Source organism: Mustela putorius, unplaced genomic scaffold, assembly GCF_011764305.1.
Source record: "Mustela putorius furo isolate JIRA1106 unplaced genomic scaffold, ASM1176430v1.1 tig00003870_pilon_pilon_pilon, whole genome shotgun sequence".
Taxonomy (NCBI): Eukaryota; Metazoa; Chordata; class Mammalia; order Carnivora; family Mustelidae; genus Mustela; species Mustela putorius.
In genome coordinates, this window is record NW_025422022.1 from 10,707,027 (window position 1) to 10,734,379 (window position 27,353).

At 44.5% G+C, this 27,353-nt stretch overlaps 3 protein-coding genes across 16 annotated transcripts in view; 2 read left to right on the plus strand and 1 right to left on the minus strand.

Moving 5' to 3' along the window:
- The window catches only part of SIRT5 (sirtuin 5), a 36,433-nt gene extending 25,047 nt beyond the window's left edge, over positions 1–11,386 (plus strand). For 11 of the 13 annotated variants that reach the window (XM_013056853.2, XM_013056851.2, XM_013056855.1 and 8 more), the window contains 2 exons: positions 1,339–1,454; positions 10,879–11,386. In XM_013056853.2, coding sequence (XP_012912307.1) covers positions 1,339–1,454; positions 10,879–10,954 — 192 coding nt within the window. In that variant the 3' untranslated portion in view covers positions 10,955–11,386. Of the gene's footprint in view, positions 1–1,338; positions 1,455–2,548; positions 2,863–10,878 lie in introns of those variants that run through there. The other 2 variants (XM_045067002.1, XM_045067003.1) reach the window with 2 other exon arrangements.
- A 3,173-nt stretch (positions 11,387–14,559) lies between these two features.
- On the plus strand, positions 14,560–19,253 carry NOL7 (nucleolar protein 7). Its single transcript, XM_004753740.3, has 8 exons — positions 14,560–14,881; positions 14,964–15,024; positions 15,653–15,711; positions 17,806–17,837; positions 18,075–18,162; positions 18,510–18,631; positions 18,710–18,787; positions 19,061–19,253. The coding sequence occupies exons 1-8, from the start codon at positions 14,616–14,618 to the stop codon at positions 19,132–19,134; spliced, it is 780 nt and encodes a 259-aa protein (XP_004753797.1). The 5' UTR covers positions 14,560–14,615; the 3' UTR covers positions 19,135–19,253.
- Positions 19,254–19,878: 625 nt separating this feature from the next.
- RANBP9 (RAN binding protein 9) overlaps positions 19,879–27,353 on the minus strand; it is an 88,548-nt gene continuing 81,073 nt past the window's right edge. The window contains exons 13-14 of one of the 2 annotated variants that reach the window (XM_004753756.3): positions 24,883–24,994; positions 19,879–20,867 (exon numbers count right to left, since the gene is read on the minus strand). In XM_004753756.3, coding sequence (XP_004753813.3) covers positions 20,737–20,867; positions 24,883–24,994 — 243 coding nt within the window. In that variant the 3' untranslated portion in view covers positions 19,879–20,736. The remainder of the gene's footprint in view (positions 20,868–24,882; positions 24,995–27,353) is intronic. The other variant, XM_045066997.1, reaches the window with a different exon arrangement.

A 27,353-nucleotide genomic window follows, 5' to 3' on the forward strand; every position in this document is an offset into this window, starting at 1 on the left:
CTTCTCTAGATCAGAAGTGAGAAACTGCAGCCTGTGGGCCAGATCTGGGCCGCCACTTGTTTTTGTAAATAAAGTTTTATTGGAACACAGCCATATCCATTCTTCTGGGTCATCTCCTGCTGCCTTCACACTCTAACGGCAGAGTCGACTCTTTGGGATGGAGACTCTCTGACTTACAAAGCCTAAAAACATTACTATCCGGCCCTTTCCTTGCCCGCCCCTGGACTAGATATTTTCGTATGCAGATGTATACATATAGTTTAAAATTCAAAAATGGCTTCAGATTATATGCTCTGTTTTTTTAAAAATTCTATCATACTTTATTTTTTTTTCCTGAAAATATGTTCCCATCTCAAAAGTAACTTAGAGAATTGAAATAAGAACTTAGTCCTATAATTTCTGCATTTAAATGAACCAGGATCCTTTGTAGATGGGAGGAGTTATCTACCAATATTTTTATATGCTCTGTTTTGAAACAACTTTATACACGTATATTCCTTGTCAGTCCGTTCACAAATCTGCATCATCTTTTAACTCGCTGCATGGTGTCCTGTTGCTTGATATAAATATTTAACGAGTTCTCTGTTTTTGGACATTTAGGCCATTTCCATTTTTATTTTTTGAATAATGCTAGGGTGGGTTGTCGTAGACATAACTTCTTAGCGTGTTCTTCAGATCCTTTCCTTAGGACACATTTCCCTAGAAGTGGAATTAATTGGACAAAGGGTATGCGTATTTCAGAATTTCTAGAACGTGTCTTTAGAAGCAGAAAGATTTTCTCATGGATGCATATTCACCTGGCCAGTACCATTGAGCTCATGCCAGTGTCGCAGCCACGTTCATGACTGATGGTCACGTGAGATAAGCTGGTTTGTCCAGCATGTTCTCGTCTTTCCTTTCTTGGAAAGCACATTTGTAAATATGCATTCGTAGGGAAAAACCTGAAAAAAATCTATATTAAAATGTGAACCGTGGTTATCTTGGGGTAGCAGGAGGATGACATGTATGTATTTTTTCTTTGCATTTTCTAATGTTAAAAAAAAAGAACATGGATTATTGCCATTACCTCCTAGAGCAGAAACAAAACCGAGTCATTCATCTGCCATTCTCTCCATTTGTGCTGCTTTTCTTCTAGCACATTCTTCTAGTGATCCGCTGAAAGGATGCCTCCCAACTTCCCCATCTGTCCCTTGGAAGCTCCCCATTGAGCCTACCCAGCTTAGCTTCCCTCACATCTGTAACCACAAACTGGCCTGAGTTTCTGTCAGGTTTTCTGAAAGAATGTTCCTTCCCCCTGGAGTGTGGTCATTCGTCCTTTTCCATTCATTTGCTTTGTAGGTGGGAACTTCCTCCGTGGTTTATCCTGCCGCCATGTTCGCGCCCCAGGTGTCTGCCCGGGGAGTGCCAGTGGCTGAATTCAACATGGAAACCACCCCGGCCACCAACAGATTCAGGTACGGGGAATACCTTCTGTCTTCTGTGGGAGACAGAAGGCACTGAGCTGGTTTGGATATGTTGTCTGAACAGATCTTACTGTTCTCGTTCAAAAAAAAAAGACACAGAGTTTATGTTTTCTAATTTGGTCTATAGGTGCTTTGATGGAAGAACAAAATATCAGTAACTATAGATGAAGGCAGCCATGTCTTTTTCCAGGGCATTTGCCTTAGTTAGGGCTCTTGTTCACACTTGGAAAGTTCTTCTGGAATGAACATTTCACTTGTATTTTTCAGCAAGAGTTGGTAGCGGCATTAGGTGTGGGTGAGTTGAATACCCAGTGCACAGCCGGGGTGATGTCCGTGTGGACCTTTCTCCTTCCTCACCCTCTGTGCCGCCAGGCAGTGGCCTGGTGAGCGCCTCTTTGGTCTCATTACCAAATCCCCGCCAAATTACCAGATAGCCTCAGGATCGCTATTTGGGGCTGTGCCATGGTGCTGATCCCGTCTCTCCCATTTGTGTGGAAAGTGGAGACCCTCAGACTATGCGTTTTTCGTCTCATTCTGAGTTCGATTTTATCCTCCCCTTCATTTTGCTTACTTTTTGGACCCTGGTTGTTTTATCTTCCCGTTTAATTTCATTTATATATTTTTATCAGTCTGCTTACTTCCTTTCTAAGGTAGAATATAAATAACTCATAAAGAAATGTCAATATGATAAATAGTATAAATATTATTTTAAATATTATAAATTTAAATGGATAATTTTTTAATACTTTTATAATAAAATTTATAGTTTAAAATTATTATCAATAAAATGTAAGTCTTCACTGAAACTTGTTATCATTACGTAAAGCAGTGGTTGTTACCTCAGCATACTTAAAAATATGGCTGGGTACCACATGTGACATTCTGATGTAACTCGCCTCGGGTGGAGCCTGGACATCACAGTTTCCAGGAACTTCCTAAATGAGTCTACCGTGCAGCCAGGATGAGGACCAGCATTCTGAGTCTTCACGGGGATAAAAAACATGCCACAGACTCTGGAAATGCCCTTGATGACCCCCTTTGGGTGAGCTGGCTGAGTCTAATCTCCTCCGTGTCTTTTTAATCAGTACCGTTTGTGTCCTCGGCCCGCTTCTTCATTTGTGTGTAAGTGGTAGGAATGAGAAGCACATCCCTTGAGATGACTGCCTTCTGTGGAAAACAGATTCTTTGCAAACGATACAGTGAGATGAATGAGAAGATCTGAACACGAGGAAGGACACTCCTGTGGACCGTGGACCAGACAACAAGGGAGCGGTACTCCCCGAATTGATTTACAGATACGGCTGGTCTCCACCCACAGTGCAGTTGGCTTCTTGGCTCAAACTGGCAAGGTCATCCTAAACTTCATATGGAAATGCAAGGGGCCCAGAAGAGCCAAAACTAAAAAAGAAGGATGAAGTTGAAGAACTCACACTTCGCAGTTACAAAAGTGACTACGAAGTTACAGTCATCAGGACAGCATAGTGCTGGGGTGAGGATAGACATATAGACGGGATTTAGAGTCCAGAAATAAACCCTCGGTGTGGGGCACCTGGGTGGCTCAGTGGGTTAAAGCCTCTGCCTTCTGCTCGGGTGGTGATCCCAGGGTCCTGGGATCGAGCCCCATGTCGGGCTGTCTGCTCAGCAGGGAGCCTGCTTCCTCCTCTCTCTCTGCCTGCCTCACTGCCTACTTATGATCTCTGTCTGTCAAATAAATAAATAAAATCTTAAAAAAAATAAAGAAACCCTCAGTGTATGGCCAACCAATTTTTGGATAGGGTCTGAAGGCAATTCAGGGAAAGAGTAGTCCTTTTAACAAATGGTTCTGGAATGGCTGAATTGCCACCTGCAAAAGAATGAAACTGGACTCCTTCTTCATACCACATGCAGAAATTAACCCAAGTGGATCATGGCTCTAGATATAAGAGCTGAAAGTATAAAATACTTCCAAGAAAATACAGGAGTAAGTCCTTATGACTTCGAGTTAGTCAGAGCCTCCATGACATGACATCAAAAGCGCAAGTAACATAAGAAAAATGGGCAACCTGGCTTTCCGTCAGCATTAGAAACCTCTGTGCTTCAGTGGGAGGAAATATTTGCAAGCCTAATATTCGATATGGGACTTACATCCGGAAAAGATAAAGAACTCTCACAATTCAATAACAAAAAGAGAAGTCGTCCAATTTAGAAATGGGCCAAATATTTGAATAGACATTTCTCTAAATATATATTCATGGTCAATAAGCATATTGAAAATATGTGGAACATTATTAAAATTAGGGAAATGGAAATTGAAACCACCTGAGATACCCTTTAACAGCCACTGGCATGGCTGTAATTAAAAAAACAAAACAAAAAAAAAAACCAGCAAGTGTTGGTGAAGAAACTGGTCTCCTCATCCGTTGCTGGTGGAAAGGTACAATGATACCACTGCTTTGGAAGACCGTCTGGCAGTTCCTCCAAAGGTTATAAGCAGAGCTAACATAAGAACCCGTGATTCTCATCGCAGCATTGTTCATCGTAATCCAAGAGCGGGAACAATACAAATGTCCTTCATCTGATTAACGGATAAAGGAAATGTGGTATTTATTCCACGGAGTATTAGCCAGAAATGAATGACGTACTCATCCATGCGACAACATGAATGACCCTTGAAAACATTATACTAAGCGAAAAGCCAGACACACAAGACCACAAATCCCATGATTCCATTTATATGAGATATCCAGATATCGACAGGGACTCAGAGTTGGTGAGAGGTTGTCTAGGGTTGGGTAGGGAGGAATGGAAAGGAACCGTTCATGGGGACAGGTTTCCTTTTGGGATGATGAAAGTGTTCTGAAGTCGATTGTGGTGATGGTTGTACAATTTTGTGAGTATACTAAAAAAAACAATAAATTATACGTTCTAAACAGATTATATGTGGATGACATCTCAATAAAGGTATCCTATTAAAAATTAAATTCCCTTCTAACTTATCCCCTGAAAAATAGACATGTTAGAGGCCTCTAACATGCACTGTGGCACCTAGACTAGTGTGCATATGTTAAAAATAAAGTAAAAGTAATGTCATTGCCAGACAACTCAAGCCCCTCGTCTGTTTGAAAGAGCATCAGAATCCTCCAAGAGTGGGATGGCATCATCTTCCTAAAGGAGGGAATGAGCTACATCCCTAGTCCCTTCTCCTGTGGTTTATTTTTACTCCTGTGTTCTCCAACTCTCCTATATTAAGTAATGAAAACAAATCATCATGGTAGAAAAGTAACAAAACGCAGGTAGGGGAAAAAGAAGAAAATAAGAGCAGAATCCTTCTACAAGTCCAGAGCTGGCCTCCGCCTTTCATGTCCTTGACTGACCAGCAGCTCCTGGGCGTCCATTGTGTGTGTCTTCAGAGGAATTTGAACTTGGTAGTTTTCCTGCAAGTTAAGAAGAGAATCCTGGCAGTTAAGGACATCATTTCGTAAGGTGGGCCTCCTGAAACCTCAGACCTGACCCAGCCGCTTCTCTTTCTCAGCCAAAACTGTTCAGCTTCACGTCCTGAAAAGCTGCTGTGTCTCCTTTCAGACAGACCGGCTACTTGCTCGTTAGAAACTTTGATCAAATTTGACAAGCTACCCATTGACCCGGCCCCAACCACATGAACCACATTCTGTTTGTTGGCTTCTTGGGGGAGCTGCGGCTGTCCTTACCACTAAGTCTGCGAATTTTCCCCGATGAGTGTAACTGACCAGCGAGGACAGTCATGCTTTTATCTAGGAGCCATCAAAGCTGACATTTAGAAGAGATGGAGGTGATCCTCTTACCTGTCTCAACTTTTCAGATGGGGAACCAGGCCCAGAGCAATTGAGTGAACACACAGCCTAACAAGGGCAGAATTTTTCTCTTCCATCTTGTGTGCTAGATTTGGGTTGAATTTTATGCTAAGTCAGCAAACTGCTTCCTGTAGGTCAAATTCACCCCGCATCTGTGTTTGTAAATAAAGTTTTATTAGTACGCAGCTACAGCCACGTGTACCTGTATTGTCCACAGCCGCTTTTGCACCTGTGACAACACAACTGAGTCATTGCAACATACTCTGCTGGGCCCGCAAAGCCTCAAATGTGTTCTGTGGCTCTTTATAGAAAGCCGTTTGCCAACAACTGCACTAGGTTAATGAGAGGAATGAAAAACTGGGATAATACGTCTTTTTAGCCTAATTTCCTTTTACCTGAACAGGGAACAGGGATGCTGCCTACGCTTTAAGCTTGGATCTTACTGGACATCCGAGACCCTTGCTCAAAATGTTTAGATTCCTTGCCCCAGTTCTAATTTAGAGACAGAGTCACAGAATTTGCCTCCCACTGAAATGTATTGATATTTTTAAGGTGTTAATTAGTTCTGGTTTGGCTTTTGTCATTTTCCACATCCCCCTTCGTTGTCTCGGGGGAGTTTCAACCAGCCATTACAGTTAGAGTAGATACTAGGTATTTTCAGATTGGGTGTCAAGGGGTTTTGACTGTTGTTCAACCCTGGGGTCCTTGGCACATGAGGGTCTGTGCATTTGCTGAGGCAGAAATGGGATTTGTGCTCACCCAAGAGAAGGTGCACAGGGCCTTCCAAGCACCCCGGCCCTCCTGTGCCCTGTGTCCACCTTGTTGTTTATCTTTGAATTTCTCTAAACTTTGGAATTCAGTTGAAATCCACAGATATCTACTAAGTACCTACTAGGTACTAGGTACTCGGTTTAGGTACTTAGTACTCAGTACTAGGTACTAGGTACACTGTTTTAGGTGCTCAGGATAGGAGGTACCAGCAAACCAAAAAATCTGCCAGGTGAAGAAGACATTCTGGTGCTGGAGGCAAACAGTGTGCAGGAAGCATAATAAACATGCAAAGGCTAGAGCAGCCGAGACTGGGGGCAGCCCGCTATGGCAAAAAGCAAAGGCGGAGCCGGAGGAGAGTGGACGGGCTGCAGGATTCAGCTGGGCAGTCAGGGTAGGCCTCACTGAGGAGACGTCTGAGCGGGCTTGCAGGAGGGGAAGGAGTTAGCTAAGGAGATAGTCTGCCCAAGAGCGTTCCAGACACAGGACCACCTGGAACAGAGGCCCCCAAGCCGAAGCAGGCCTGGGAGGTGGGAAAGAGCACTGGAGGTCAGTGTGGCCAGAGTTGAGGGAGGGAGGGGGCATGTCCCAGAAGAGGCGGTCAGTAAGGTCAGGAAGTAACACGTTTCTGCAGGAGAAGTGCCCCCAAAGAAAGCGAACTATCAGCAGAGTTTGTACGCCTAAAAAGTTCCTAGGCATGGTTTTATAGATTGCTTTGACCATGTATCTGCTCGTCAAGAATCTAAACGGTTTACTTTTTTTTTTTTAAGTTTTATTTATTTATTAGAGAGAGACAGAGCATGAATAGGGAGGGGGAGGGGAGAGAAGCAGACTCGCTGCTGAGCAGGGAGCCCGACATGGGGTTCCATCCCAGGACCCTGTGATCATGACCTGAGCTGAAGGCAGACACTTAACCGACTGAGACACCCAGGCGCCACAAGAGGTTTTTTTTTTTTTTTTTAATTTTATTTATTTATTTGACAGAGACAGACACAGCAAGAGAGGGAACACAAGCAGAGGGAGTGGGAGAGGGAGAGGCAGGCTTCCTGCAAAGCAGGGAGCCCAATGTGGGGCTCGATCCCAAGACCCTGGGATCATGACCTGAGCCAAAGGCAGACGCTTAACAACTGAGCCACCAATGTGCCCAAGAGTTTACTTTTAATTTACAGTTGAACACAGTTGATAGGAGGTCTGATGCCCGGCTGGGCCGCCTGCTTGGCTGCACTGTCAAGTGTCAAGGGTGGGTAGCGAGGGCCCTACTCTTGGCTCGTACAGCCAGGCTCCTGGTTGGTCTGTGTATCAGAAAGTCATGTAAAGTCACAATAATTTTAAAAGGACACATAGATGCCTCAACAAAATATACTTAAAGATACTTCAAAATATTTATTTTTTAAAAAGTTCATTTGTAGCAAAATTCCATTCATTTATTTTGTTTTGCTTTGATAGAGCTGAAGGCCTTTTCTGTGATTCCGCAGGTCACCTGTCATGCATCGATGATGCTTCTAATCCTCCCGGTGTTCCCCAGATGCCCCTGAAGAGAAAGATCACCCCAGCCCTTATTTTGTAAAACAAAGCAGGCAGCCAAAAAAAAAAAAAAAAAAAAATCCAATCCCAAGGCACTAGTCTAGACTTCCTGAATCAGAATGTCCAGGGGGTGAGGACTGTTTGTATATTCTACAAGTGGCCCAGGTGACTCTCATCATCTGGGATTCTGGGAGGACACTGGATTATGACCTCTGGTTTGGATACTTTTCTACTTTTTGTTTCTTCTTTAAAGTGCAACAGGAGCTTATGAAAAGAAGTTTGTGAAGCAGCCTTTCCGGTAGTCTTTCCCAGCTACGTTAGTTTATTTTTTAGTATTTTTTAAAGATCTTATTTATTTATTTGTCAGAGAGAGAGAGTGAACACAAGTAGGGGTAGGGGTTGAGGGAGAAGCAGACCTCGCTGAGCAGGGAGCCCAGTGCGGGGCTTGATCCCAGGACCCTGAGTGAGATCCTGACCTGAGCCGAAGGCAGATGCTGCATCGACTGAGCCGCCCAGGCACTCTGTATACAAATCCTTTTTAACAGCCTTCTCTGTTTTCCTCCTTGAACTTGCATTTCCATTCTGCTTTCACCCCAGAAATTCATATTCATGTAATACATTTTTATGCTTAAAATCTTTTGACTGCCCTATTATGTTTCTGCAGCAAAATATGGTATGAATCATTTGTTTTCAGTTTCCTGAAAGCTGAAGAAATGTTTTATTAAAAAATTCCTCCGGATTGAATGATCGCTAACAGTAATTTGTGGTATAGCTGTTGAAAACAGCAAACAAATAAATAATACATTTTGGTTAATAATTCCATAAAAATGAAATCTTAATGGAAATGCATCTCTTCATAAATGCATAGGACATGAATTTTTCGGGTTAGCCCCCATGCCCCTGCCTGAGTGTTGGAAGGAGACCGAGTTCACAGTGTTCTACCCCAGTGTACCTGCAAGTACCAGCAACTAACCTGTAGTCAGATCGGGTTTGCTGGCTTTCTGCAAATGAGAGAGGAATGGGGCTCGTGTCCCCACATGAAGGAAAAGGTGCAGTTGTTATAGGATTTGGAAGGGGAGGGTGGCATTTAAGTGAAATTTAAGTGAAGCTGTTTTGGGTAGACTGAGCAGCCGGCAGCGCTGTGCCGGAGTCAAGTGCAGTCTGGCTGGAAGTGTGGACACAGCATCCTGTTTCCCTGGAGACCGCAAATTGAAGGTAGACGGATAACACTGCGCAGTCGCGGCTATGCGAAGCTTGGTTCCCGGGTTAGAAAGCAAGGTTGTTGCTCGGTGGCAGTGACTTGGGTCCTCAAGCACATTTATCCTTTACTGTTGTAATTTTTTAAAAATATTTTATTTATTTGAGAGAGAGAGAGAGAGAGCAAGAGAGAGCATGAGAGAGGGGAGGGTCAGAGGGAGATGCAGACTCCCTGCGGGGCAGGGAGCCGGATGCGGCACTCCATCCGGGGACTCCAGGATCATGACCTGAACCTAAGGCAATTGCTTAACCAACTGAGCCACCCAGATTCCCTACCTCTGTAATTTCTAACAGCAGTTCTGGATAGCTTAGGATTTTAGAGTACAGAATTCGTCTGTGAGTGAAAAAGCGGTAGTCCCTCAAAGAAGGGAGTTGTTTTCATACTTTGTGCAATCGTCCTGGGCGAAAAAAAATCTTGTTCCTATTTGCAGTTGGCTTCATCTGTGTCTCTTATTCTACCTAGTATGGGGGAGGACAGGTCAGATTTTTCCTGGCCAAGCTAAGTTTCACCTTTCCAATGTCAATTGTAATTCTTAGCTTTTACTTTTTATAGATGTAGGTCCTGAGAATGTGAGCCACATAACTCCCCGGGAATGAAAGGAATTTTGTTATGGCATTGCCACTCAGATTTTGGACCTCTTCCAGAGTTATATGCGAAAATACATGCTGGAATTTTGTATCACATTTAGCCAACTTTTCATTGACAGTCCCATCACAACAGACCCTCTTTCAAAAGGTTTTATCAACAGCAAGAATGGACTGGCCCTTCCTTGCCTTGTCACCCAATCTCGGGAAAGCATTTGCTGCCCGAGATCTACACCAGCATTTCAAACATCCCTCTATCTGGCCCCGCCCATGTTTTCACACTCTGTGATAAGGCAACAGGGTAAGATTCCGGGGTTGGAGGGGAACCAGCTTGCTCTTGCAAAGTAGGAGAAGGATGGATGTGGGAGGGAACACTCAAAAGTCACTTTCTCAGGAAGAAGAACATGTGCAAGTTGAGGCTATGGAAATTCCCGGGAAGTTCTCTGTGACTGGCTGTAATTTTGGGGAAGTCCTCAAGGGGCTGTAACTGCACCTGGGGAGCTTTCTGGTGGCAGGAGGAGGCTCAGGCATTCATGATCTGGGTTGTGTCAAGAATAAACAATATGGGGCACCTGGGTGGTTTGGTTTGTTCAGTGTCTGCCTTCGGCTGAGGCCATGATCCCGGAGTCCTGGGATCGAGTCCCGCATCAGGCTCCCAGCTCCATGGGGAGTCTGCTTCTCCCTCTGACCTTCTCCCCTCTCATGCTCTCTCTCTCACTCTCTCTCAAATGCATAAATAAGATCTTTTAAAAAAGAATAAACAATATGAATATTGAATTACCTTGAGCATAAGCTTTTTCATTTTTAACTGTGCTCAACTGGTTTTCCTCTGAATACATTAGAAAATCCTGCTTTTCCAGGATTCTCTAAATCCTGCATTCAGAGGTTTTTTTTTTTTTTTCCTTCCTGTTGTGTTTTCCCTTGAAGGAAGCAGAAATGGAATTTTCTTATTTCTCTATCCTCTTTGCTCTTTTTGCTTGTTTCTACTTTCTGACTAAAAGGCAGTTGTCGTAAGGTCCAACGGATGGCTTGAGTGTGCTGTTTGCTCAGCTACGATGTTCATGGTCTGTGTGGTGCCTGTGGGTATTTTCCTTGTGTCCTTAGTGCATCAGAATCCTGTTTTTCTTAGTATATAGACTTTGTAAAACTTAGCGCTTCAGTTACGAGGTTGGCCATACCATTCCAAAATGTACTTTGCAGCGAATGTCTCCTCTATCCCTTAAATAAAATTCTTGTTTTAGCGCCTAAATTCCAGGCAGTTGCTTTCCCAAATTCCCTTGATCACTGGGACCAACCAGGAAGGAAATGTCTACATCTAGAGTTATCCGAAACTAGATGAAAAAAGGGAGAACGAAGGTCATAATACCGTATTTGTGAGAACTGGGATTTTGCTTTGGATGTAACTCAGAAACACGTGACTTGCTGAAGTGGTCCATTGATTTTTCTAACTCTGCTTATCTGTCCTGTTGCAGGTTCCATTTCCAGGGGCCATGTGGTACTACTCTTCCCGAAGCCCTTGCTCCTCATGAAACTGAAAATGCTTCTTAGTTGCCCTGCGGAAAGAAGAAATCGTAGTACCTAGTACTAAGTACCTGGCCACAGACAAGAGGAGAACCAATCGTGGGACGGTGAGCTAAATACTGGAAGATCTCAGAATACCCTCCAATTCCCCGGCTGGAATCCCACCTGATGATAAGTGATGGGGGCCTAGAAGCAACAATAGCGAACACTCTTAGAAGTCAGCAAACCGTCAAGTTAATATGTCTTGTTTTGCGTGGGCTTAAACATAAGATATCTCATGGGTGTTTGGTTGATCCTGGAAAGGGAAAATTTTTTGTAATTAGATTATCTTAAAAAAAAATAATAATTATCCTGCTTGAATTGTTGCCATCTAGACACAGAGAGAAGAAGAGGGCTAAAACCTTGGTATTTCTGATTTTTGCCAAGTTTTGGCAGAAAATAAAATTACTCTCTATAGTAGGTCATTTATTGTATAAAGATCTTACCCCAAGAGATGTCTTTGTTGGGAGCTTTTCCTATTCAGCATTTACTGTGTTTAGCTGCCTTACCTCACAGTGTGTGGGATAGCTCACCGCATGAACTCATGCAAGGAAGGAAGAGAAAAGTAGCATCAAGATAGAAAATCAGGATGAGAAAAATAAACGATGCAAATATATGGACTCCCAGGATAAACACAGCTGCCTAAAATTCAGTACTGGCCTCCTTAGCAGCCGAGGAGGAAAGGGAGAGTTGACGGTTGACTGTTTCTTAATATCATAAACACAGAAGCATTACGGTCCCTGTGGGGGCCCACCAAGCTTTCCCAGACAGTGAATCCTGAAGGTTTTGGGTTTTTTTTTCCCCCCATGGACTTTAAAAAATTGTGCTCATATTACAATCTTATTACCTGGAGTCAGGTAATAAGATTACAGCTCTCTGCTCAAGTACCACCTAGGGCCCTTGGAATGCCTGCTGTGTGCTCTGACTAACGAGTGGCCCTTATGCATGTAGGGAGGTCCTACATGCATAGGTCCCTTGGATCAGGTCGGCTCCCCGGGTGGTTACACCCCTGGGCCACATTGCCTCAGCCCCTTACAACAAAATTACATTTAATGCTACACCCTTGGCTTTTGTAGAAACGGGCAAGACAGGGTCACATAAAACTTTTTTTTTTTAATATATTTTTAAAAATTTATTTGACAGAGATCACAAGTAGGCAGGGAGGCAGGCAGAGAGAAAGGGGGAAGCAGGCTCCCCGTCAAGCAGAGAGTCTGATGTGGGACTCGATCCCAGGACCCTGAGATCATGACCCGTTATGCCGCAGAGGCTTAACCCACTGAGCCACCCAGGTGCCCCCATATAAAAGCTTTTCCTGTACAAGTCATAACTTTTAATAAATCCCAGAGGTTCTTTCCATGGGAAGGAGGGATGTTTAAAACTTAAAAGGCGTAGGGCTCCTGAGGGCCCAATTTACACTTCACATGAGTGGGTCAAAGGATGTACACAGAGGGGGTCTCATATAATGCAGTTTTTCTACCTGAAATACCATCATTCATTGTTAATAGGTTTGTTGTTGGGCTTCTCAAAGTTAAATTCATACATTTTCCTAGTGTTAGGAAGATGAAATTTGGCACCTTATCTCAGTGAGTCTGATTTTATTTTTACTCTGTAATTTCCATCTGACCATGGTCCTGATATTTCATAACTGTTTTTTGCGACTCCTGTCCACTCATCCTGGGCCTTTGGTACCAGCAGCAGTTTTTGTTTTGGTTTGGTTTTATGTTTTGCCATTTTTGTTCATGTTTTGATTTTGTTAGGGAAGATGAAAAATCTGAAAATACAAAAATGTATATGACATTTAATTCAATGTCTACCTTATGATAGCCATTAGAAATAAAATGATCAGTAAGATACGGACCTTACCCTCAAGGAGGTCACAGAATGGTTGGGACAATTGTCTCGTGAACTATTTTTACAGAGTAGTAACCACAGTAAAGAAATTTGTGCAAGATTCAGAGGAGAATGCAATTAGAGATGAGTGGAGTAGAGATGGAGTCGATGTTAAGGTGTTTGAAAGCCTTTAAGAGGAAGTCAGCCCGGGTGGCAGTTTTGGAAGTATAAATAGTTCAACATGGAGGAGTACTGGTAGAGGAAACAGCATCTACCAATGCCTAGCAAGTGTGCAACAGCTTGGTTTGCTCAGCCAGTGATGAGTCATTTCGTGTTGTATAATGAGTGGGAGAAGATAAACCCAGAGATCAGAGATCTGGGGAGTGGAGGGATAGAAACTGTGCTAGGGCTGCTTTCACAAAGCAGTGGTGAAGTCATTTTTTCACACGTTCCTGGGCTCCTGGACGCCAAAGCCCGTGGCAGCCGCACTGGGGGAGGGGGGCCCAGGCAACCCTGCTGTCAGATTTAGGGTTTGCGCTGGACCAGCCATTGTTCAAAGTCCTGGGGTTAGAGCAGGGCACCAGGCCGGGACCCTGTTCTCGCAGAGTGTACATCCTAATGCCAGAGTCAGACGATAAGCTGTTAGGGGAGTGGTGTCGGTGATGGACAGAGGCGTGGACATTCCAGGGGCAGGTGGTCGGGGAAGCCTGGGAAATGGTGGCTGAGGTCGCCAAGCACAGGTTTGGTGCTGACCATTGACTTAAGCCTGCATCTGTCAACTTGTTCCTGTCATTGCCGGGACTGAAAGGCATCACGTCCTGTTGCTATAGCACAATTCTGCCCTTGGAAGGAGATGCCACTTCTTTGGGGGTCAGGGAGTGAACGGAACCAAATCCACAAATACTGATCACTTGGATCCAATGTGAAAGTTAATAAAGGGAAATCTTACTAAAATGGAGTTGGGAGGTTCGGCAGGGGCAGGTCTCACGCTCTACCACTTGTCCTTAATTGCAAATCCAACAGGAAGAAACGGTGGACCTGGGTAGGTGAATAGGCTTCATTACCTCCGCGGAAGACTTTCCACTCGCCCCAGCAACAGCCAGCCAATGAGAAGCCACTGTATTTCGAATCCCCAGCGGACTCCAATGGACTTTTTGTTTACGGCAGCCTCTCCCGACTCCCCCCTCTCCTCTATAAAAGAGCACGCAGCCCTTAGTTTGGGGGACTTGCTCATGGTTTTGCCGACAGCTTGCTTGCCCGGCAACTCTGCTGTTCCGGAATACATCCATTTTTTTGCTGCTGGTAAAGCAACTGGCAGTTTTGTTTTTTAAAGTTAACAGGACCACGTGGATCCCGGTGTTAGGCGGAGTCACCGGGGCTTGTGGTCACACGTTCCTGGGCTCCTGGACGCCAAAGCCCGTGGCAGCCGCACTGGGGGAGGGGGGCCCAGGCAACCCTGCTGTCAGCTTCCCCGCAGAGGTCTCACGACGGCGCTCCCCTCCTAGAAACAAGCCTCATTCCATCCTGCTCTCACTGCGAAAGTTCTAGTCGCTTATATGAAGTGGAGAGAAATCCAGGGGGCGTCCCGGGAGGAGAAATTTCCCGGAGGAATGAAGACAACAACATCCCAACTGCTGGACTGTCCGTCCCGTAGGCCACGCCCTTCCCGGCTCTGCGCACGCGCATCCGCCGTCCGCGGCCGCCTCCCCAACCGCACCTGCAGGGGGCGACGCAAGTCGCGTCGCTTGCAGTTTGCGTCACACTGCGCTTGCGCCTTGCTTCCGGGTCAGAAGCCGGACGGTCGGACGCTGCGCGGGCTATGGTACAGCTCCGGCCGCGCGCGTCCCGCATCCCGGCCTCGGCGATGGTAGACGAGGGCCAGCCCCCCTCCGAAGAGGAGGAGGAGGCGGAGCACGGCCTGTTGCTCGGGCAGCCCAGCAGCGGCGCGGCCGCGGAGCCGCTGGAGGAAGAAGACGAGGAAGGGGACGACGAGTTGGACGACGAGGCCCCGGAGGAGCTGACCTTCGCCAGCGCCCAGGCGGAAGCACGAGAAGAGGAGCGGCGGGTTCGGGAGTCGGTGCGCAGGTTCGGGGCCCGCCGCCGGCCGGGGGACCCGCCCCTTCCCGTCCCGCGCATGCTGCCCCGCACTAACTTGTCACTCTTTCAGGGATAAAACGCTCCTGAAGGAGAAGAGGAAGCGCCGCGAGGAGCTGTTCATTGAACAGAAGGTGAGCGGGTAGGGAGGCACGCGGCCGGGGTTGAGTGCCCGTGTGCGGCGCCGCAGCTGGGGGGCCTGCGGCTGGGGAAGGTCGCTGACGCGCCTCCTTAGAACGGCGGAAACGAAGGCGCGGGAGCTCTTTGCTGTCCGACTGAGAACGGGAATGGGGAGGTCGTGAATTCGAGGGTCGGAGGGTTCCTACCTCCTGGGCCAGTACAGCCTCGTCATTTAGTGTCGCGGAGGTAGTTTCTCTCTCCGAAATTGGGTCGCTGTGAGAATTAGGAGGTGCTTTGTAAACCGAGGGGTATGGTTGCTTTGCTCTCTGACGTCTGGCAGACGGGCCGCACCGAACGGACTCGAGGTGGACGGGACTTAACTGCGCTCCGTGTAGAGCTACGGGGTGGCATACGGTGGGCCGCCTAGCCAGGCTTCACCCGGTCTTCCAGAGAATGTGGAATGGGTGCCGAGCGCCGTGCGCGCAGCCGTCCCACCGCTCCGAGATCGTGGGGCAGGGCCGGCCCGGTTCGTTCATTCTGTCGCGGTGTAAACTGTCCTTAAAATCAGAAACTTCGGAAGCAAGTGGGGGCGTACTGTCATGCACCTCCCTGCTGATCAGTTTCTTAATGTTTTTATCTAAGAAAAGAAAACTCCTTCCAGATAACATTCTAGAGAAGTTAACCACAGCTGGACCGACCAAGTAAGTGATGGATCTTGTTACAGACACCTGTGAGTTACGGATCGGTACGTTTATTTGAATCCAAGTAATAGAAGTAATAAAAGGCTACATAGCAGATACTTGAATCTGGTGGGAAAGGTGGAGGAAATTAACTCCAATTTTCAGTCTTTGTTCATTCTTTGTAAATTTTCATTTCTTTGTTCATTCCTGTAGCTAACTTTGGCTTCTGAGTTACTGATTCCAGGGTGTTGAGTCAGTAAATGCTTGTGCTCCTGTCCTCGTACTAGGGGCAGGAGAGATGGTGGTGAATAAAGTAATGTCTCGGGACTTAGCATTTAGTGGAGTAGGAGACACTGTCCACAGGCTCCCGAACATGCTGTCCGGTACTTGCCTTGGCTGCTATGGCTTCATTCATTTCATTTAGCAGCTCTGCCCTCTTTTGAGTGGTTAAAGGCAAATGCTATCTTCCTCTTTCTCATCTGTCCCATGAAATCATGTTAATAAACTTAGACTTATGAGTATTGGGTAATTTTTTATGCCCCCCTTTGTTTCTCCTAAATGCTTTTATTTAATAAAGGTTTTTTAATGTCTTTTTTTTTTTTTAAAGATTTTATTTATTTGACAGAGATCACAAGTAGGCAGAGAAGCAGCCAGAGAGAGAGGACAAGCAGGTTCCCTACTGAGCAGAGAGCCCGATGCGGGGCTTGATCCCAGGACCCTAGGATCATGACCTGAGCCGAAGGCAGAGGCTTTAACCCACTGCGCCTCCCAGGCGCCCCTTTTTTTTTTTTTTTTTTTTTTTTAAAAAAAAAAAGACTTTGACAGACACGGCAAGAGGGGGAACACAAGCAGGGGGAGTGGAAGAGGGAGAAACAGGCTTCCTGCCGAGCAGGGAGCCTGATGGGCTTATCAGTCCCAGGATCCTGAGATCATGACCTGAGCTGAAGGCAGATGCTTAACAACTGAGCCACCCAAGTGCCCTTTTAATAAAGATTTTTGTCAGAGAAAGAGCATAAGCAGGGAGCGGCATGCAGAGGAGAAGCAGGCTCCCCACTGAGCTAGGTGCCTGATGTGGGGTTCAATCCTAGAACCTGGGATCATGACCTGAACCAAAGGTAGACACTTAACTCAGTCACCCAGGGTCCCTCCTAACTGCCTTAATTTCAGAAGTTTGGTCCCGTATTTTTTTTTTTTTTAAAGATCATTTATTTTTGAAGATTATATTTATTTATTGGAAGAGAGAGAGATCACAAGTAGGCAGAGAGGCAGGCAGAGAGAGAGGGCAAAGCAGGCTCCCTGCTGAGCAGAGAGCCTGATGTGGGGCTCGATCCCAGGATCCTGAGATCACAACCTGAGCCAAAGGCAGAGGCTTAACCCACTGAGCCACCCAGGTGCCCCGGTCCCGTATTTTTTATCTAGGCCACTGGTTCTTAAATTTTTAGCAGAAGAACTTTTCCAGAGTTATTCAGATCCTGAATATGTAATATATTCAGATGCATTTGGTGGCATGTTCCCCTTCCCTCTTTAGAAACCAGGCTCAAGTGTCCCCTCTTCCTTCTCCTACTCCCCTGACCCCATCACTTCCTCCTCTGTGTAGCCCTTCTACTGTGCAAGTGCTTCTACATGGGAATCTCCCTGTTGTACTTTGTCCGCTTACATTGAAGTCTCTCCAACCAGTACTCCTTGAGGCTAGTCCTTGTCTCCATCCCTGTGTTTGTGCCTGAACTGCTGATTTAATCCTTTGTGATTTCTCCAAATAAAAGGATGCCGTCCTGCCACCTTTCACTCCGTAGTTTGAGTACTGTTACATAACTCCCTTTTTTCCTAAGTCCTTAACTGCGAACTACAGCAGTCTGCTTCTGTCGAAGTTTGCTAATACGCTTTCACAACTTGGATTCTAAGAAGATAGTCCCTCCGAGTATCTGCTGGTTTGGGACTTGGTAGCAGTGCAGCAGGAGGGACTTCCGCTTTCCAAAAATGATCCTGAGTAAAAACGGAGGTGGGTGGTAACGAGAGGGGGATCTCTTACTTGTAAAGCCAGAGGGAACTGTGTAGTAAGTGACGTCGTCTTTGCTCTCTGCCTTACCAATCCGTGTTTTCATTATTCTTCCTTAGCATAAAGAAACCATCAGGAAAGCTGAAAGAAGGTATGAACTGTTCTGACTTAAATAACTTCTCATATAAGTGTCAAGTGCATCGGTAGATCTCTGCAGCCAAATGTTCGTGGCCCTAAGAGTGTGTAGCTTGGACCTGTTCTGTGTCTTACTAATAAGAATTGCGCTGAAATTGGTAGGAGTGGATGTTTACAGTGAACTCCAGTAAAGGTTTCTGCTTTGCTTTTACCTAATGACTAACTTGAAATAAAACTCAATTTGTTTTTTTAGCTAATTTGCAGAAGAAAAAGGAAGAATATGAAAAAGGCAGTGATTCTAAGAACGCTAAAGAGAAAGTACAAAAAGTACAGTCTGTTGGGTAAGAGTCGTCTTTCTTTTCACCTCGAATGTAAAGGTGACCAGAGAGAGTTAAAGTATTGGCTTATGTGGAGAAATATTTTAATTAGTGGTTTCAGATGAGATCCTCTTTGGGAAAACCAATTCTGTTATTGACATAAGAATATCAGCCTACTAAGACATAATTGTTAGTCCACTTCTAGTAAAATAAAATAGTTCTGTGATTTCGTCTTCTTCATCATCTGTGCATTTACAAGAGTAGGATTTTGGTTTTTTCACTTTTTGAAATAACTTAAAAACGTTCAATTTTTAAAGTAAACACGTAGTTTTCAGACTTGCTCATTTTGACCTGTTGTTGTTGGTCACCAGCCAGAATAAAAGCTACGTGGCTCTAAGGCTCAAAGATCAAGATCTAAGAGACGCGCGGCAGCAAGCGGCGAAGGCCTTCATACAGAATTCTTTGTATGGTCCGGGAACCAACAGAACTACTAGTAAGTTCTTCACAGACTGTTTCTCTCACTTTTTATTGCAAATTAAACAAAGAAATGAGAAATAATTATCTTTTCTAGTAAATAAGTTCCTGTCTCTTGAAAATAAGAGGTTACCAGTGAAAAAGGCTGCAGCTCAGTTTCTGAATAATGCTTGGGGTAAGATCCAGTTTTCTTCTTGGTTTTTTATATATTGAAAAATGTTCTTTTTTAAGGAGACAGTAAACAAGCACAAAACATCAGTGTTTACAATGGCTTCTATATTAGTATGTTAAAGTTGCTTTCTTTGGAAAAATAGATCAGCATGTACATACATCTATACAATCTGATTTAGTAAGCATAATTTTAGTATTCATAGAATCTTAAACTTTGGAATTATTTCTTGGGAATTTTATATCTAATATCCTTACTGCACAAAATTTTCTGTTTTAGGAACCCAGAAAAAACAAAATGCAAAGAGGTTTAAAAGACGGTGGATGGTCAGGAAGATGAAAACTTCTAAGTAAATCTAACTGAAGAACGAGAACTTGTATGTACTTGTATGTATAGTATTTGGTTATGTGGTTTAGAGAATTAGTTTTTCTGACAATCTAATAAATCATTTATAAATCGTTTTGAAAGGTCATTGCAAAAATCCTAGATCTTTGGGGGAGGCCCCTCCAGCACATTTCATCCTTCTGGAGCCTTGTTTTTGAGGATTACACTGGAAGGAAAAGCAACTTCAAAGGAATGGTTTTCCTTTTTATGAGTGTTTATGCATTTAACTGAAAAAGTGGGTCTTCCCCGCAGTGCTGGGTGCGCAGCAGGAGTGGCGGGGGTAGAGGAGACATGGACAGCTGGGGGTTCCCAGCTGCAGCTCTCAGATGTCTTCGCCTTGCAGGGGTTTTGGTGAGAATTTGTTTCACAGAATACAGAAAAGGAAAGAAGTCACTAAGAGAGTGCAGTATCTAAGTACAATTATTCAAACGTCTGTTCATACAAAATTAATAGTCAGCCAAGGGATACGGTTATCTTGGTTCCTTTACGGACAAGCCACGTGCGCCACACTGTAGTTTTTACAGAAACATTTCCTGTTGTCTGCAGCATCCCAGTATCAGGTTTGACTAATCCAGAGGCTGATGCTCTGAAGGCAGTCTTAGGTTGCAGAACTCAGATTTATAGTATAAACCATTCATTTTAATTGCTCTAATTTCCTATTAATCAGAATATGCAGGTACCTGATATATAGACTCAACTGACACTCTAGTATCTGTAATAGTAAATTTTTAATGGCTGGTTAATTATATCACTACATTTTTATTGCAATATAGTACTCATTTAAGCACTTAAAAATGGAAGGTGTACAAAGATTAAATTAAGACACGGTAAATTGACTAAATATTTGGTTTTTATATAAATAAAGGTCATAACCACACTGTTGACATGTAATACTGTTATAATACAACAGTTAAACTGTGAGTCTACAACAGAAGTCGTCTGTAGTTAAACAGGAAACAAAGTTGAAAAAGACCATGTTAAAACAAAACTACTGGGACTAACAGGTCGGGATTGTAAGTAGCAACAAACATATTCACTCAGCTCCTGAGTATTTCAAGTTTTACAGTACACATTAAAAATGATTTCTTCCATCAACACTATAAATTCAAACTGTCGGATGTTTATGCGTTTTGCAAGTTACACTGATTGAATGCTTATATGGGAGCGGGGGTCGGAGCATCTCCCGATTTGAAGTTTACATCACCCACATGCTAACACAAACACAACTTGTTCCGTTTTCCTTCCCCCCTCTCCCCCAAACAAAGGCGGCAGGATTTTTTGGTTTCTTTTAGATAATTGTTTTAAAGGATTTGTGATGATCAATTTGAATGTCTGAAATTCAGTAATATTTAACTCTTAGACAACTAAGAGGTTAAAGATGGAAAATAATTTCTCCTAACACCAAGTTAGAAAATCATTTGCATCATGCTGTAAACTAGGAAGCAATGTAAAGCGACAAAAACCTGTCCCCAGTACATAATTAAAAAAATCTAAATTTCAAATCAGCAGAGCTGGTCTACTTCCCATGTTGACTATATGCCACAGTACGCGTGCGCTCCTGAAATGCACGGCTAATGCAGGCAGTCTTCCACTGCGGCAAACGCACAGGATCCGATTCCTGATCGAGCCATCAGTCCTAGACACTGTGTGGCCTGTCCCATGGCTAGGGCAAGTGGAGGTTGCTTTGGCAGATTGTGGGTTTCTGAGGAAAAAATGATTAAAAATGGAAATAGCAATTAGCAAGACCTTTTCTAAACACTCTGTTGGGAAGATACTGCATTACTCTAAAAATTAGCAACATCTACACGGCTCTTAGTGACCTGACTAGCGAGGGTAACTTCTAAGCCAATGCGGACTATCTTGGCTACGCTGCTCTGACTAGGCAGTACGGGTAGTAGGTATTCATCTGTTAAGAGAAATGCTTGCAGAATTAGACTTTTAAACCTTTAGGTACTTAAAAACTTTCATATTAATTACGATTGGAAAGATGTAGTTTCTTTCCTGATACTTACAGTGAGGAGTAGGGAAGACTTAGTATTTCTCTTCAGCTTCACTAAAGTCAGCCGACTTACCAAAAAAAGACACCAGGTTTTCAGTAGAAGTTTCAGTGCTGGATTCTTCCCCTTCTGGGGAGAGGACCCAACTGAGGCTAAGTGTCTCCAAGTCACAGTGTTAACAGGGGAGTGTTAACTTGGGTTTCTAGGGGGCCTGATGGTGACGGTGGCCATAAGTGATGACAAAAGCAAAATCACCCTCTGATCCTGGAGTTAAATTGACGGATAACTGCCAATAAATTAGTTTTCAGGGTCATGCATACCCCAAAATGGTCACCTACAGTACAGATGTAGTTAAGTACCAAAATCTGTTCTTTACCAGAGATTAAAAAAAAAAAAAATACTGGGGAAAGTGGCAGACCTGCTAGAAGCTGGTGATCTTGGTGGAAATGTCCACAATTTAAGTTTATACAGATTCCCAATTAATAAAATTATTAATCAGTCGTTTGTAGGCATAGTTGATAACCAAGGGCAAAAACCATGATACTGGCTGGTAAGGCTCCCTATGACTGAATTCAGCTCTGGATTCCAAGTCTGCAGTGTGGTGGGAGAAAGAAAAGATTCAGAAGGAATGGAGCTGAAAAGGGGGGGGGGGGGAATTCAGGATTTAAAAGAGAAAACAGGATCAAGAATGTAAGAATCAAAATATGGCAGAAAAGGCACACAAACTGGGGAGAAAGTATGGTTTGAAAAGTGGTCTGTGGGTTAGGATTAGTAAGGTCCTGGCTATTATTTGGCAACACTATTTAGCTAAACTTGGATGATGATAAACATTTTTTGCCAAGTCTAATCCAAGCAGGACCGACTTTTACAGTTCTGTGAATTGAGAACAGTTTTTTATATAAAATCAGTGTAACAGGATAAAAACTGAAAAGGAAACATTTTTTCCAAACTTTCTCTTGTATAGGGAAGTAACGTTGCTCAAAGGTAAGCATCTGGAGGTACTCTAGTTCTACTTTGGTGAGGGGCAGGGGCATGTGATTAATAAGCATTTTTTTTTTTTAAAGATTTTTATTTATTTAGTTGACAGAGATCACAGGTAGACAGAGGCAGGCAGAGAGAGAGGAGGAAGCAGGCTCCCTGCTGAGCAGAGAGCCTGATGTGGGGCTCGATCCCAGGACCCTGGGATCATAACCTGGGCCGAAGGCAGAGGCTTTAACCCACTGAGCCACCCAGGTGCCCTGGTTAATAAGCATTTTTAAGGGGCTTTTTTTTTGGGATATAGAACTTACTGGAATTACATGCAATTAATCTAACAACTTTAAGCACTAGAGATGAAACTACATAAATGAGCGTATTTATAAATCTGTACACTGACCTATAGCAATCTGCTTATCTTGTCATTCTGTAGGAATTCTATCAATATAAATTTAAGTACAATTTATAGCTAAACCCATACTACATAATATGTAGCACAGTATATAAAAATACGTATTATCTTGCAGAGTGGTCCTAAATTTAATATTGAATAACTGAATTCCCTTAAAGAACCCAAGATACAAAAAAAACCTCCTGCGAAAAACTGGTGACTCCAATAATTCTTTCTAGAAGATGTGGCATATATATATACAATGGACTATTACTCGGCTGCAAAAAAAAAGAAAAAAAAAAAAAAAAACAATGAAATCTTGCCATTTGCAACGCTGTGGTCTGGAGCTAGAGCGGACTATGCTTCGGGAAGTCAGTCAAGGACAAGTACCAGAGGATTTCACTCACATGTGGAGTTTAAGAAACAAAGCATGAACACAGGGGAATGGGGGGAAAAAAGAGAAGCGAACCCTAAGACCCATAAAGACGGAACAAACAGGGTTGATGGAGATGGAGGCGGAGGTGGGTGGGCGGTGGGCTAGCGGGGGGGATGGGCATTAAAGGGAGCACTTGTGACGAGCACTGGATGTTGTATGTAAGCGATGAATCACTGACTTCTACTCCTGAAACCAGCGACACACTGTATGTTAACTAACTTGAACGGAAATAAAAATCTGGAGGAAAAAATAAAAATAAAAACAAAAGGAAATTCTTTCCAAGTCTGAGTTTACCTATAAATGTAGCTGAAATTAAGCCTTCATGATTACTTACCATGTAGTAATTTCAAAAAGACAATTACAGTAAACCATAATCTGCCCTATAATCCCACGATTGCTATTAAATTCTATTTCTACCAACAGAGCTAAATGAATTTCATGTAACCAAAAAACACAACACATTAATCAAAGAAAATTCACAGTATTTATTATATACAAGTTCTAAATGTAAGGAAACAGCACGAAAGATGACATTTTTTTAGTAACTGTTCTTACTCCAAATACCCCACTATGGTACCTTAACATGCAACAAATTAACAGTTGACCCTGAGAAGCAGGGGTGTGAACTGCACAGGTGCACGGCCATGTGGCGTTTCTCTGGGTCCAGCAGTGTTTCCCCTTATGGTTTTCTCCCTGTCTCTTCTCTAGTTTAACTGCAAGAACCCAGTACAGGAGGCACGTAACATACAAGATACGTGTTAACCAAGCGCTCCTGTTCCTGGTGAGGCTTCCAGCCAGCAGCAGGCTCTCAGTAGTTAGGTTTTGGGGGAGTCAAAAGTTACATGCAAATTTTTGACTGTGCAGCAGGGTTGGTACCCCAACCCCCCCATTCTTCAAGGGTCAACTGTAATTAACTTCTTTAAGAGCAAATAATGGATTAAGGCTCAACTATGACTACTTGCTTCCTTTACATTGTGGCCAAGAGCCCTGTCCTTCTACATGTCTCCCTGTCTAAAATGTTCTCGAAGCTACTCTTTGCGGCACTGCTCTCCTGCACCTAAAAAACAGTCTGAAACATGTTTAAGCCTCCACACCTGACAGGGCCAAGCTGTAAAAAAAACACTTCTAGATGGAGTCTCATTTTAGCAGAGGAACTAGATTCTAAAGTCAAGTGAAAAATCACTCTTACAAATTACATTTGAAAAGTATCCAGAAATTAGGGAGGGTATGTGCTTTGGTGAGTGCTGTGAAGTGTGTAAATCTGGCGATTCACAGACCTGTACCCCTGGGGATAAAAATGTGTTCATAAAAAATAAAAATTAAAAAAAAAAAACAAGTATCCAGAAATTAGAAGATAGTTTCACCTAAACAACCCTGTAGAATTTGTATGTAAACGCACAGGATGTCGCCGAGTTCGCACACCTAGTGCAACTATTCAGTACACAAACGCCGTCACGATCCTCGGCAGCGAGCGGCCCACAGCAACGGCAACTCGTGGCCTGTCACTCGGGCTCACCTCAGCCAAGCCTCGCTCCTGACGCTGCTGCTCTTCCCTGCCCACCCTTTGTGCTCGGTAAGGGCACCCAGCAGAATACGCTCAACTTTAGCGCAAACATCGTGCTACGCCAGGGGCTTCTGCTGCCCGACGTGCCCCTGTCAGCCTCAGTCCAAAATGCTTTTGCAACCTGCGCACAAAAACTTCCCGACTTCCCCAGGTGTACCCCCAAAGTACTGTTTAGTCCATCTGAATGCACTTCATCTGGAATTCAGACAGCGGAGGGGAAGGTTTCTGTATTCCAAAATAATTCTCTTAAAAATGTAGAAAGCACTTCCCCTCAAGACTACCGAAACAGAAATCCCAGCGCAAATACCACCTCCAATATTCAGAGAGTCTCGTTGAAGCTGTGGTTTTACTCACCTAATATTGCACTGTTAAGAGCTGAGCACACGGGTTCTCTCTGAATTGGGTCAAGCTGATTTCCAACTGGGCTGTTCCAAGGGTCTGAGTAAGCGAGTAAACTGAATGCATCCTGTTGAAAACAGAGTTTGGTTTTTAATTCACTGAAACTACCATGGTCCCCCACAACTACGAAGTTGAGAGATAAGTAAAATACACAGCTTCGTGGCCCTAGACTACTGTCACAACCCACCTACTCCTATGCTTAGGCTGTATGTTTTTTAACAACTAGATTATGCAACAAAGCCTAAGCTGTTTTCATTTTTCTTTACTGTAAACAGCCATCCTCATTAATCTTCCCCCATCCCTACAACACATGCGGAACAGTAGAATTAAAACGAATTCTTCTGGAATGTGCTAATTAAAGAGGAAGACAAAAACATGCAGATGCTCTATAATTTATTACCACTGATACAAATTTGACGTTAAAAGGATAGGGCCTCCCTGTGTATTTTTTTAAACAGATGTGGGCACTCGCCACAACTCACTGGATATCATTTTCTCACTCAGGAATCAAAAAAATTAAACTGGCTCCCCTTCCCAAACATTCAGTAGTTCCAACTATCCTCAGGCCACCGTTCCCAAAGAAGAAGTGACACAGTCTTTTCAATCGCTCTTTGTCTTCTTTCTATGGGAGGTGCATATGACTGTGGTTTCAAACACTGCTTTCAAGTTCAAGCTGCATTATCAGCTGCTGTGTGGCCTCTGGCGGGCAAAGGCCTAAGTGTCCATTTCCTCATCTCTACAGAGGAGGTCCTGCCTGAGAAGGTCGTGAGGATGAACAGCTCAATGAAGTTAGCAATGTCAGTTCATTCTAACCTTTCAACATGTGATGTTTTTTCTTTTAAGATTTTACTTGAGCGAGCAAGGGGAGTGGGTGAGTCAGAAGGACAAGCAGACTCCCCGCTGAGCAGGGAACCGGACTTGGGGCTCCATCGCAGGACCCTGAAGTCGCGACCCGAGCCAAAGGCAGGCACTTAACAGACTGAGCCACCCAGACATCGTGTTATTTTGCCACCAGTCAGTGCCCTCATCTGGAGCACCAGGACAGACCTAGAGAGACACGTAACAGGACACCCTCCTTCAGAAGGCGTACGTGGAAAAGTGCTGCGGAAACCATCCATCAGTGAATTCGGTAACAACACTTCCAAAATGCTGGTTTCGGACACGGAAGGCTGAAATTGCTCAAGCAAAGTGTTCCCAGGTACCGCCGCACAGACGTTCCTCTACGGAACTCCCTGGCGCTCAGGCGGGGAAAGGCTGGGGCTGGCCTCCACGCTGCGGAGCTAGAGAACCGCCCGCACGGCTCTAGCTGTCCCCCTGAGGCCACCAGCCAGGGCACATGTGCGGCTCGCCCACGGTCTGACACTGACGCATCTCTCCCTCGTGCCAGACAGCTTGAAAGGTCGCTGAAGACAAAAATGTATTACCCTATTCTGCGGTCCCTGCAGCCACGGGTGCACGCGGGGTCCAGGGAAGCAGCTTCCCACCCGCCAATCACATGAGCTGCTGCTTCCGGTGCGCCCCACGGAGCTGCTCGGTTCCGGGTCCCGGCTCCCTCCCTCTGGGCTTACTGACCAGGAGATTCATGTCCTACCATGTCCTACCATGTCCTACCTGGAAAGCCAACTCTGATCAATCCCATTATTCCTAAAGGACTGATCTTCGCTCAAGACTTAATTTACCCCACAACCACCCAATGGGGGACCATCCCCATACTACGGATCCATTTTTCAAGTACACTGAGGAGTTGCCTAGGAACCACTAGTATATGAAAACCTTTAAGCACGAGACTACCCCGTTGGGGCTACAGACCCAGACATGCTACCAGAAAGAAATGGTGCACTCCCTAATCTCAAACCCAGACCATGCTTGTGTTCACACCTTCCTTAGTATTTAAAACAAAACCTCGTGGAAGAAGATGGCGATCCTGTGTCGGGCACTAACACTGGGTGCAGTCAGTCTGTAAGCCCGAACATGGACGGACTCATTTTATCTTCACAATAACCTCAGGACGGGAATACTGTTGTGCCCAACTTAGAAGCAAACCGAGGCCCAGAGAGTTTGAGAGCACACAGCTGGTGCAGAAGTCACTTAGGAAGATGTGGTTTCTTTAAATTGCCGCTCTAAATACTAGGACAAAAAAAGTCCAAAATTTTGCTCTAATATTTTCAGTACAGTGGAAAACAGTATTGCACAAAGCTGCCAGACACTTAGGCCCTAGTGGGCAATCACCAGGGAGGGCCGCCACTGCTTCGAGAACCCCCACGGTCTTAGAGGAAAGTCAGGCACGTAAATAAACAACGTGCGTTGCGCTGCTTAATTTATTAACAGAGTATGTTGTGTCACGTGACCTAATCCCAGAATGAGCCCCGAGCTCCATGGAAACAGGCTGAGAGAAAGGCAGGCCTGGATGGAACCACAGGTAAGGG